The sequence below is a fragment of the Blennius ocellaris genome, assembly GCF_963422515.1.
Source record: "Blennius ocellaris genome assembly, chromosome: 16".
In the NCBI taxonomy this organism is placed as follows: Eukaryota; Metazoa; Chordata; class Actinopteri; order Blenniiformes; family Blenniidae; genus Blennius; species Blennius ocellaris.
Window position 1 is genome coordinate 3,602,810 of NC_137665.1, and position 11,608 is coordinate 3,614,417.

At 40.6% G+C, this 11,608-nt stretch overlaps 3 protein-coding genes across 3 annotated transcripts; 2 read left to right on the forward strand and 1 right to left on the reverse strand.

Moving 5' to 3' along the window:
- Positions 1-877: 877 nt before the first annotated feature.
- bud31 (BUD31 homolog) lies at positions 878-2,741 on the reverse strand. Its single transcript, XM_080511741.1, has 4 exons — positions 2,578-2,741; positions 1,866-1,988; positions 1,545-1,711; positions 878-1,391 (listed from the first exon to the last, which is right to left on the reverse strand). The coding sequence occupies exons 1-4, from the start codon at positions 2,669-2,671 to the stop codon at positions 1,341-1,343; spliced, it is 435 nt and encodes a 144-aa protein (XP_080367867.1). The 5' UTR covers positions 2,672-2,741; the 3' UTR covers positions 878-1,340.
- Positions 2,742-3,174: 433 nt separating this feature from the next.
- Positions 3,175-6,027, forward strand: pdap1b (pdgfa associated protein 1b). The gene is made up of 6 exons (XM_080510947.1): positions 3,175-3,297; positions 3,707-3,798; positions 4,593-4,697; positions 4,854-4,975; positions 5,118-5,269; positions 5,619-6,027. The coding sequence occupies exons 1-6, from the start codon at positions 3,285-3,287 to the stop codon at positions 5,672-5,674; spliced, it is 540 nt and encodes a 179-aa protein (XP_080367073.1). The 5' UTR covers positions 3,175-3,284; the 3' UTR covers positions 5,675-6,027.
- A 1,439-nt stretch (positions 6,028-7,466) lies between these two features.
- shmt1 (serine hydroxymethyltransferase 1 (soluble)) lies at positions 7,467-10,919 on the forward strand. Its single transcript, XM_080510945.1, has 11 exons — positions 7,467-7,580; positions 7,969-8,114; positions 8,213-8,328; positions 8,429-8,589; positions 8,698-8,779; positions 8,875-9,087; positions 9,198-9,311; positions 9,415-9,537; positions 9,808-9,924; positions 10,038-10,148; positions 10,274-10,919. The coding sequence occupies exons 1-11, from the start codon at positions 7,488-7,490 to the stop codon at positions 10,444-10,446; spliced, it is 1,449 nt and encodes a 482-aa protein (XP_080367071.1). The 5' UTR covers positions 7,467-7,487; the 3' UTR covers positions 10,447-10,919.
- The last annotated feature ends 689 nt before the right edge of the window (positions 10,920-11,608 follow it).

The window sequence follows — 11,608 nt, forward strand, 5'->3', positions numbered from 1 at the left end:
AAAAAAAAAAGAGAGAAGCAGCACATTTTCTAACTTCCAATACAATATCAATCAAAATTTGTATACCATTGATTATATTTCAAGTGCAAGTTCTTAAAATAGAGAGAAAACGTAGAGATTGAGGGGTGTAGCTGTAAACACTCAGCCAAAATATCCTCAGGTCATGTATTTATAGTCTAACATAATTGGGCCTGTGTGATTGAATTAAAGAACTAATTTCATTAAGGAATATTCACTTAAAAAAGATTTTCCCTCCTTGTCATGATCCCACAGCTCAGAAATGACGATAATTTAATCAAAGCAAATACAAAATGTCCCATCTTTTGCACAAAAAAACCCCCCCAGCTAACTTAATTTATTGTACAGACTAAAATAAATGTCTAAAGAAATGGGAATCTTGAGGGGAATGTACTATTACATTTTTCTTTATCAGTAAAATATGATACTTGGATACATTTGGGGAAGCTTTGTCAATAAGCAGTGAAAATGATTCGTATGTGCAGCGAGCTCCAGAGAAAAGTTTATACTGAAACTACAGTGACATTTAATCAAACCTCATGGCATTGTCAATAAGTGCATTATCACAGTTGCCTGAGTAGAATTGAGCCCATTTATCACAATGTTTGTAGGTTTATTCTTTAAAAAAAATTATTTGATTTCCAGTCTAGGGTGCAAAGTAGATAAATTATGTCAATGTTACTTAAATACAAGTACATAGTGAAATAAGCAGTTACAAGAACTCCCAAAATGATCATAATCACACCGATTTGTAAATGGTTACCTTCATACCCTATATTAAATATTATCTTGGTATTTCTAAGTGACTTGCAGGAAAGTATTATATACTTGAAACAAAAATGCACTCCACAACAGCCAGTGAAAGTAAAATGTTTTATTTAAAATCAGACTACGAGACAGAAAAATGTTTCATTTCCTTTCCAGCCCTCGGTAAATGAAATAAACACATCAGCAATGAGCTTCACAGTGAGTAGGACTAAGTGGAATGACAGGCCACGTCTTCACTTCCCACGTGTGGCCTTTGGGAGATGAGGGCTCATAGCTGGGTATTAAAACAAACAGACCAAAAAAAAAAAAAAAACCCAACTGAGTTAAGACAATATGGCCCCTTTCAGTGTATTCACGGATGCTCTGCTATGCTTCAAAATGGAAGAGTAAAATTACTGATCCCTTATAAGGGCAATTGAGGATGACGGCGAGGATGTCAACAAACTGATTTAATGAATTAATGAAGGCTGGGTGAACCATGGCGTCTAATGATGAAAGGAAAAAAAAAGGAAGAAAGAAGGTGAAATCTAGCAAAAGAATCCAAAACCCGCAGCTCAGCCAGAGCATCCTCTGCATCCACAGTGGGTGCATTCAATGATTCGGCCCTGCAAGAGAGGAAAGAGATATCACCAGATTATTTAATGTACACGTTCATATATTTCTGAAGGCTTTGATCATTTACATTACAACAAATCCATGCATTAGGGACAGTAGCTGAAACGGATGCTATTTAATCACAAAAACTCTGTTGGACTCACGACTTCCAGTTTGCTCTTCGGGACTCTGCAGATGCAGTTGGTCCCAAAGTTGGTGTCTCGTGTTTGGATGCAGCGAAGGCAGCACAAGTTCTCGTAGCCCTGCTTCTTCCACTTGGCAATCAGGTTCTTGTCAGCATAGCCCTCCTTTATACAGTACTCATACAGCTCTGCCAGGGCACAAACATGGAGGAACACCACGTGTTAAAATTAAAATGTTATACTTTGTGGAAGCAGGGGTAAAACTCATCAACATAGTGAAGATGATGGAAGAAAGATGGATGAAGACCAAGTGGCGCTTAGCTCTCAGGTGACTTTGCCTACCTCTGCTGATGGCTTTCCTTTTGTAGAACAGGTCGTAGATGTATCGACTTCGCTGATGATGAAGCCTGAAAATGGGCCAAAGAGACTCCACCTTTCGTTTTCCCTCGTGAGGCTCTGTTTCAGCTACGACGTGGTGGGAAAATCAAGAGAATCACAATTTGAAAAGCAGGAATCAATAGTTTCTGGGATGACATATTATTAGAAAATGTCATCCACTTCGGGTGAGTAGTTCTTGGAACTCTGCTGCAATACAAACATACAAGCCAACAAATACACGCAGGCGTAAACTTAACCTTGTGGACCAACTTCGTTGGCGAATATAACCATTAGTATGGAAATGGAAATAGAGCCATCCCATTTAATTTGTGATTAATTTATTGACTCAATTCAACTCTGTGGTGCATCTTAAAGGTGTTGGATGGAATTCAAGGCAAAGCCATTGTATGGATGAATCACATTATTCTACAATTATAATGAGTCGAAGGAGCGGGTGGTGGATCTGATGAGGAACAGCGTGTTTGCGTCGCAATCATTCAATTCCAACTAAGGACGCATTCCTTTAATAACATTTTTACATTGTGCTGTCTATATTCCTCAGTCAATATAACAACTATTGGTTTGATTTGTCAGTAACTTCAAAGCTAAACGACATCGCGACTGTTAATTCGCTAGTTCAGCCGAGTGTCCGGATAGTCGCGTTTTACCGACGAACCTTCTCTCATTTTCTGATCCAGCTCATCCAAAGTTGGCTCGATGAGTTCCCACCCATCTGGAGGGGGTTTTCGACTCCTCTTTACTTTGGGCATTTTTCTGTTTTGTTTTTTTTAAAGAAAATTCTCCTGGAGTGTCTTCGTTTGTTTGTCGCTCCGGAGAAAGCATCCGTCGCACAGATAAAACGTCACTTCGAGGTTCACTTGAGCGCTTGTGAATGACGTCACAATACAGAAATAAACACAGTCCATTTATGGGTGTTTATCGGACTTGCTAAATCGCATCTTTACACGATAGACATTAATAAATGTACTTTGAATTTGGATAAGAACAATAATTAGAAATGCGTTCTTTCAATAAAAGCAGAGGTTTTAACAGTCGAGCCTATCGTGTTGCATCACTTTAGCATACTTGCAAATTGCCTGAATATAAATACGACGATTTTGTTTATATGCTTGACAGAAAAAAAATATTTTTCGCAACAACTATATATATTTACATGAGACTTGAAACAATATCAGTAGCCAAACAATCTGATGAAAAACGTGGAATGTTGTTTTTGAGTTGAGGATTTGTTGATAGGCAGATCTTTGGTCCACATGAGCAGTGTGCGTTTCCCCAGCTGTCAGTTAGAGCCGCTGCCTTCACATCTATGATTTCTGTTATTATTTTCTTTTTTGTGGATTTACAACAAAGCTTTCGTCTAAAATGCCTAAAGGAGGTAAGAGGAAACCTAATATTATTTACATTATGTTAAAAAATAAGTGTTTAAAAGTGTTAGTTGACCCAGAGAGCCAACATGCTGCTGGAGCTGTGAGTCATAAACCTGAGCTTTGAAATAACATGAAACTTAATCCGACAGCATATTCACTCAATAATGAGCTTAATCAGGCTCTTGATATTTCGTTCTGCTGTTTATAGTGTTTCTGGAGTGTGTCACCACATATGTAAAAGTTATTATACGTCAAGCTCGTCCCTTCAAATGCGTCAAAGAGAAACCTGCTCATATGTGACACGCATATCTTCATTGTTGTTATTGACCTTTATCCCGTTGTTGCGTCTTTGTTGAAAGAATGCAATTGGATTCCTTATTGTGGTCATGATGACATTTTTTTATTTTACTCCCACAGGAAAGAGAGGGAGTCACAAGGGTCGCATGCGGACGTACACGAGTCCCGAGGAGATAGATGCCCAGATGAAGGAAGAGAAGGAGAGGAAGAAGGTTGGTGGGTTAAACACACCCAGAGACTCTTAGTGCCAACTCGGCTGGCCCCAAAAATATCGCTGACAGTGTTGCTCTGTAGTGACATCTTTTCAGTCAGTAGAGTGAGCCAAACAACAGCTTGCAGACTTTTCTCTTGTAAGTTATGAATCGTTTATTCATCTATCGATCCATCTTCTAAACAGCTTCATCCTGTTCGATGACGCAGCGAGCTGGACCTCCACTCCCTCTGGCCTGTGAATCAACCACTGCACTCATTGCTATACATTGATTGCACTTCTCGAATCCCAGTCCATCGTCAGAGTCTGTTATATTCCAGGCAGGATTGTGGAGGTTGAAGTTTATCCCAGTTAATATTGAATGATCACATTAACACCTATTACGGTTATCTTCATATTGAATATTAGTCATCTTAATAGACGTTGTATGCTTCTCATCAGAAAAAAAATGAATGCATTGATATTAGAACAAATGTTTTTCTATCAACATTTGTCCATCTGGGGCATTTTCAACACATATTACCAGCTGGAATCTGTAAAGGAAGATGAATTTATACAAACTGCTGCCGAGTTCCACCTGTAAAATTCATCAATGCTACGGAAGGGTTGGGAAAAAAAAGAAATGTATAAAAATATATTTCAAATATTCTTTCAAGAGGCCTGTTTTGACTGCCAGTCTTCCAGGGATTGGTTGCTCTTTTTTTTGCTGCATTGTGCTGGTTTGAGAAAAAAGCTGTGTACAAAATTCAGCCTCATCATGTTCTTCTTTTGTGCGTTTCATTTTCTACATTACAGCACGAGCAGGAAGAGGCAGATAATGAGGGTGCAGCTCAGAATGACACAGCAGCAGCAAAGCTCCCGGGGTCCGGGTCAGAAGACAGCGACGATGACAGTGCAGAGGTACCAGCAGCTGCCTGCTTTGCAGTTATTATTCAATTATCTTTAAGTTACATTTATGTCTATAGTGCTAAAATCAGGTACCAAACCGGCCAATAGTTATTATTTATTCAACCCTGTTCACTTCACATTTCATGAGCTGCTCTGATGTGTTCACAGATGAAGAGAACTGGCGTGGCGGGCTTGATAGAAATCGAGAATCCCAACAGAGTAGTTCAGAAGTCCAAGAAGGTGACGCAGATTGAGATAGAGGAGCCCCGGCAATTATCAAGAAGAGAGAGGTGCGTATGTTGGCCAAATATTTAGTGTCAGGTCTTCAATTTTAAGTTAACTTATTCTTATTTTTATCGAATTCTATGACATATATTTGTTATTGACTACTTTTGTTTGGATTTTTTTTTCACACACCCTTCTGTTACAAAGAGAAGAGATTGAAAAGCAGAAAGCTAAGGAGCGCTACATGAAGATGCACTTAGCAGGAAAGACAGACCAGGCCAAAGCTGACCTCGCCCGTCTCGCCATCATCAGGAAACAGAGGGAGGAGGCGGCGAAAAAGAAAGAGGAAGAGAAAAAAGGTGAAAACGTATACATGGTTTGTAAACAGCTGTTGTATTAGTGAACAGTAACAATAAAGTAAACTAAACTAAAGAACAAAGATTACATGAAGACAGCACGTGTGTTTGAAAGCTCGTTTTAGTCTTTAAAAACTGTAGATTTAGTTTTAATTGATGTTTTTTGATACATTTGAGATGCATTTACACAAAATTGCCAAAAGCGACTCCATTTGTGTGGTGAGGCAGGATTTTATGGATCTCTGAAATGTTTTTGTTTTCATTTGGAAGGACAGAATGCCACTGTGTTACTCAGGTCTTCACCTTCATTGTGCTCAACTAATTTTCTGTCTCTTTAAAATTCTCCCCACAGCGAAAGAAGCGGCAGCGGCAGCAACGAGAGGAGTGAACTCCCTCTCTCTGAAATGATAGAGTATTTATCAGAAGCGTTTTCACTTTCTCATGGACTGATGATATATATATGACTATTTTTAAAGGAAGACCTTTGAAGAGTATTTAGAAAATGGAGGACACACCAATAAAGAGTTGATGTTTATATTATTTGGAATGGGAAAGGAATGGCCTTGAGAATACATTGGTTGTCATGTACACTTGAAATTGAACTCCCTTGATAATATTCATGGTAATACTTATCATTGTACAATTCCAACTTTGCTAACTGAGCTTTGCCACTACGTTTATTTTATTTTTTTGGGGGGTGGGTTGTGGGTCATACATTGTATATAACTGGCTCATGGAGTAATTTCAGATTAATATGATGAAACCAAGTAAACGTGTCTGTGTGGTTTTTCTTTGGGGGAAATCTCAGATGTGGTCTGGAACTGATTTCCTAACCTGGAGTATAAAAGTCTATCCTCGGTCCACTTTCGGGTAAAATAAATTAATACCGAGTATGTTTACTTGTGGAGGGTTATTTACACTCCAAGGAAATAATTACTGGGGTGCAGAACTCAAGTGACGCCATTGCTGGCAACTTTACAAACCATCTGTTGGTTTTCACTACCAGTACCATGGTTTATTCTTTTGTTTAAAACAGTTTAAAACAGACACCACTCATTTTTGAAGATATTTGTTTAAAAAAAAAAAAAAATGTAATGTAAAGGTAAAAAGTATAGTATATGCCCACAGCATAAATGTAAAAAAATAAGCTTTTGGAAGGATGTTACTACGTTTTTAGTTTTTCCAACTCCAGATAATTACCTTATTCTATAAGAGTCCTAATTACATGCAAAATTGTGGTTTAATTTAATCAGGTATTGCCGTTGAGAACCATGAATATAGAAGTATTCCATTTCAGTAGTTGTCAACACACTTCAAGCCGATAGATGGCGGTCGCGGTCCTGAGGTTGAGCCATCAGCGTCAAAAACAAAGAAGAGAATGAAGCCAGCTGATTGGTTGAAAGTTTGGCGGACTTTGGGCTGGAGCTTTTCATCAGTCGTCTTTGTCCAGCAGCGGCAGCGGTCACCATCAGCTGGTGAGTGAGCTGGGTCATGTTTGTAAGGTGATGGGAACGAGTTTCCATCACGATTCTATCTATTTGCGTGTTAAACTCCCTGTTTATTTTTGATCTAATGTTTTTTTTTATTTTTTTTAATCACGTTTCATTTCTCCCCCGCGGAGCTTAACGCGCGCTGTCCACGCGTGACGTTTCACATTCCTCCTAGGTCCTGTCAAAACAACTTGTCAAAACTGATCTATTTTGACAGTTTTCTTTAAGTGATTTTTAACGGAAGATGTTAAAAAAAAAAACAACAGCAACTCACAGCTCAGCTCCATCTAGTTTTGAATGCATTTGTTGTTGTTGTTGTGGTTGTTGTTGTTTTAATAACTTGAATGCAGAACATGTGCTCGAATTGACTCTTCTGACCAAGTGCATGACTGTCATGTGGAGATTTTCAGATTGGATTAAGATTATTGGAAAGGCTGCAGACACTGAGCTGCTGTAGACTTTGTTTGGTTATTGCACTTGCAATCTGAGTTACCCAATAACTTGTGTTTAGTAGGTCGTCCAAAGGTCACACGACTGGCTGCTGTTTGTCCAAAGCTATGTGGTGCAATAACAGCCTTGTAGCAGCTCCCACCTCACTGTTATCATCCATGATGGTGTTATCGGATCAAGACTGTCCTCGTTTGCTCTTTGTACGGATGTTTTCTGCTGTCAGATCTAAATAGCTTCTTTTACTGTCAGATTTCCAGTTTGTGCAACAAGAAGCAGCAGCCATGTCGCTGACAAACGGCCACTGTGTGAGCAAAGAAACATGGGACTTGCACAACAAGATGATGCTGGAGCCTCTGGCTATTAACGACTCGGAGGTATGTGTGAGGAAGACAGACGTGCTTGCACACTGCAAAAGACTGAGGAATACATGGATGTTGTTTATAGCCATTGACAAACTGGCTGTACTTGCATGATCAAAAGTGACCAATATTTATTATTCAGATTTATTAGTTACAGGAACGTTCTTCTAACGGATTCCAAAGGATAAAGTTGTTCAGGATAACAAGAAACTTATTGAGTTATGAATTTGCGCTAAGTGAGAGGATTCACCTGCAGTGCAATGTGTTCAGTCTCGGTTTTGAAATCTCAAGTAATGTGAAAATAGTCTCAAGTTTGCCAGTGATACATCCACGACTCAGGATTACGACACAGGGTACAGCTGTGTCCCCGTGAATCCAATATCTTTAGTTTTTTTTTTTTCAGGTTTTCTCCATCATCAAAAAAGAGAAGCACAGGCAGACGTACGGTCTGGAGCTCATCGCGTCCGAGAACTTTGCCAGCCGAGCCGTTCTTGAAGCTTTGGGTTCCTGCATGAACAACAAGTACTCGGAGGGCTATCCAGGCCAGAGGTACGACATCCCAAGTGCTGTTCGGTTACCCATGACACCGAGTGGAGTGGATCAATTGTGTCTGCGGTGATAAATGCCTGCGTGATACACGTGTTCAGGTATTACGGAGGCACGGAGCATGTGGATGAGTTGGAGCGACTGTGTCAGAAAAGGGCGCTGGAGGCGTATTGTCTGGACTCTGAGAAGTGGGGGGTCAACGTGCAACCGTACTCGGGTATGAAGTGTACAGACAGTCGTGGGGGGGGGCCCATCGCCTCACTTTGTTCGTTTACGGTCTGTGATGCTCTCTTCACATCTGATCGTTTCTTCCCCAGGTTCACCCGCTAACTTCGCCGTTTACACCGCCGTGGTGGAGCCCCACGGCCGCATCATGGGGCTGGATCTCCCCGACGGAGGTCACCTGACCCACGGCTTCATGACTGAGAAAAAGAAGATCTCAGCCACGTCGATCTTCTTTGAGTCCATGCCTTACAAGGTAAAAAAAACATTCGCTTGGATCTTCTTCTTTTAAAAAAAAAAAATGTTTTAATCGCACACAACTGTTATGAAACATTCAGCTGGAATTGTGTGTCGGTGTTTGAAGGTGAATCCAGAAACCGGCTACATCGACTATGACAGACTTCAAGAAAACGCACGGCTGTTCCACCCCAAACTCATCATCGCAGGTACTTCAAACTTGCCGCTGAATCTCCAGCCTGGCATGGCGTGTTTCCTTTCACACAAAAACCAATGCAGACTTTTTTTTCCCGTATCGTTCCAGGAACGAGCTGCTACTCCCGTAATCTCGACTACGCCCGCTTGAAACAGATTGCGACGGAGAACGGAGCGTACTTGATGGGCGACATGGCTCACATCAGTGGACTGGTGGCTGCTGACTTGGTCCCCTCGCCTTTTGAGTATTGTGACATTGTTTCAACGACGACGCACAAGACGCTGCGAGGCTGCCGAGCTGGACTCATCTTCTACAGGAAAGGTAGCGAGGACGGAGGGGGAAAATCAAAACTCGTCTTGTTTGCTTTGAGAATGATCCGCTTGCTATCACCGTTGAAGTACAATTCTGTAATTCTGTTTTTCCTTTCTCAGGTGTTCGCAGCGTGGACGCCAAAGGAAAGGAGACTCTGTACAACTTGGAGTCTTTGATCAACCAGGCTGTGTTTCCTGGGCTGCAGGGAGGACCTCACAACCACGCCATTGCAGGTATTAACCTCTCGGCATCATTCTCTGCTTTACTTGACTCTCTCAAGTCATCTGAACAGAATCGAACTGAAGTTGTCTTTATCCCCCCCCCCCCCACCTGCAGGGGTCGCTGTAGCTCTCAAACAAGCCATGACACCTGAGTTCAAAGCCTACCAGCAGCAGGTTCTGGTAAACTGCAAAGCTCTGTCCAAAGGCCTCATAGACCACAGCTACAACATTGTAACTGGTCAGTAACCCAAACCTGCAAGTGTTTTCCTGTTTTTAACCATGAATGATAATAGTTGTGTTCACGACCCCGAATTTAAATACTAATCTGGATTTGTTTGTTTTGTTGACACCTTTGTTACACATTTTAGCTCCAAGGAAATAAGTCAACAAGTCAGAATTTCTTAAAAAAAAAAAATAGACAAGGATAGAAAGTAACTCAAATCTATTGATAGTAACACAAGAAATGGCTGAAGCAGCAGTCCCTGAATGTCTTTTTGCCTCTGGGCAGGTGGTTCTGACAACCATCTGATCCTGCTTGACCTGCGCAACAAAGGCACCGACGGAGGACGAGCAGAGAAGGTGCTGGAAGCGTGTGCCATCGCTTGTAATAAAAACACCTGTCCAGGTATGTGTGTGTGTGTGGAGACTCGTGCAGCTGGGACATTTTAATTTCTCACCATTGTTTTAATACCCTTTTTTAAAATATCACTTTTTCTAATAATATTTTTAATCTTGCAGGAGATAAAAGTGCCTTGCGTCCCAGTGGTTTGAGGTTCGGCTCTCCAGCTCTGACCTCCAGAGGCTTGGTGCAGGATGACTTCAAGAAAGTGGCCGACTTCATTCACAGAGGTCTTTTTTTTAATTTTTTTTATGTTAATTTTGTGGTGCATTTGCAGCCTTCAGACAAAATTCTCCCCTTCACCAGGATTAAATCTCAAACTCTTAAAAAAACAACCTGTGTTCTGTCCCTGCAGCCCTTGAGCTGACCCTGGAGATCCAAAGGAGCCTGGATCCAAAAGCTCCTCTGAAGGAGTTCCTTCAGGCTCTCAATCAGGGAGAGAAGTTCCAGCAGCGGGTGGCTGACATCAGAAATGAGGTGGAGGCCTTCGCTGGCCAGTTCCCCATGCCGGGCCTCCCTGAGCTGTAACTGAACCGACCATGTGAAACTCCGAACCATTTCCAGTTTTCAGTTGTATATTTTGAATCCGTCGCTGCTCAAATCAAGACTTTCTCCCACCTTCACAGCACAAGTTGTCTTCATTCAAACAGATTTCAATGTCAAAATGCAGTCTTTGTTGTTCCGGAGCTTTTTGCTGTTTGATGTGAGGATTTTCTGTAATCTGCAGTTTCGTCTCACGTTCAAAGTACAATTGCAGCTTTAATCTTAATTTCATGTGGAGATTAAGTTTGTTCCAAAGTTTTCTTGCCATCGACTGCAGCTTGAGACACAATACATAACTATACATGACGAATACAAGAGTATTCGTCATGTATACTGTGTGCATATCTAATATGCATGAGAAGTTAAATCTGCTGTGAATTTTATAAAGCGAATGAAGAAACTGGTTGTTGCCTATCCACTTCTGCCTGAAGCATCTTTTACATGAATCTGTACTTTGAAACCGGTTATATTGAGAACATAATAAAAAATCCTTTTCAACTCCTTGTTAACCACATTATCATGGTCGTCCATCAGTCCGAATGCAGACACGTTTACAAATCCATTCAGCAGATACTAAACCAGCACACATCCAACAGGCCACATCATTCCATGAGTCTAAAATATAATGGACTGCATTATTGACAACAATGAAATGCAGTCCTTCACCGATGATCAGGGGTAAAACCAATTAAAGTCCAATACAATTCAGTTATTTCAAGTCACTTTTACAGTGAAAGATGATTCCACATGAGCAAGCATAGCAGACAATGGAACAATGAAACTTGCAGAACCAGAGAAAAAGACAGAATAATAAAAAGTATTACATTGAAATACAAAACCACTAAAAGGTTTTGCTGTTTGCAGTGTTGAAATGATCATGTCTGACTTCTATACTTCTGTTATTTATTTCTTACTCTGATCTATGTCGCAAGAATTTTCCTTTAAAGTTATCGAAATATTTTTATTTTATTTTATTTTAAAAAATATTTTAAAAAAACAAGCAAGCGAAAGCCCTGTTGGTGTAACAGATTAATTCGTTTTCGTGTTAACTGGTGACTAACGTCTTCACGCAAGCGGAAGCTTAAGGTCACCAGTGAACAGGAAAGCCAGTTGATCCGAAACACCAAACTGTTTCGGGGATCGTTTA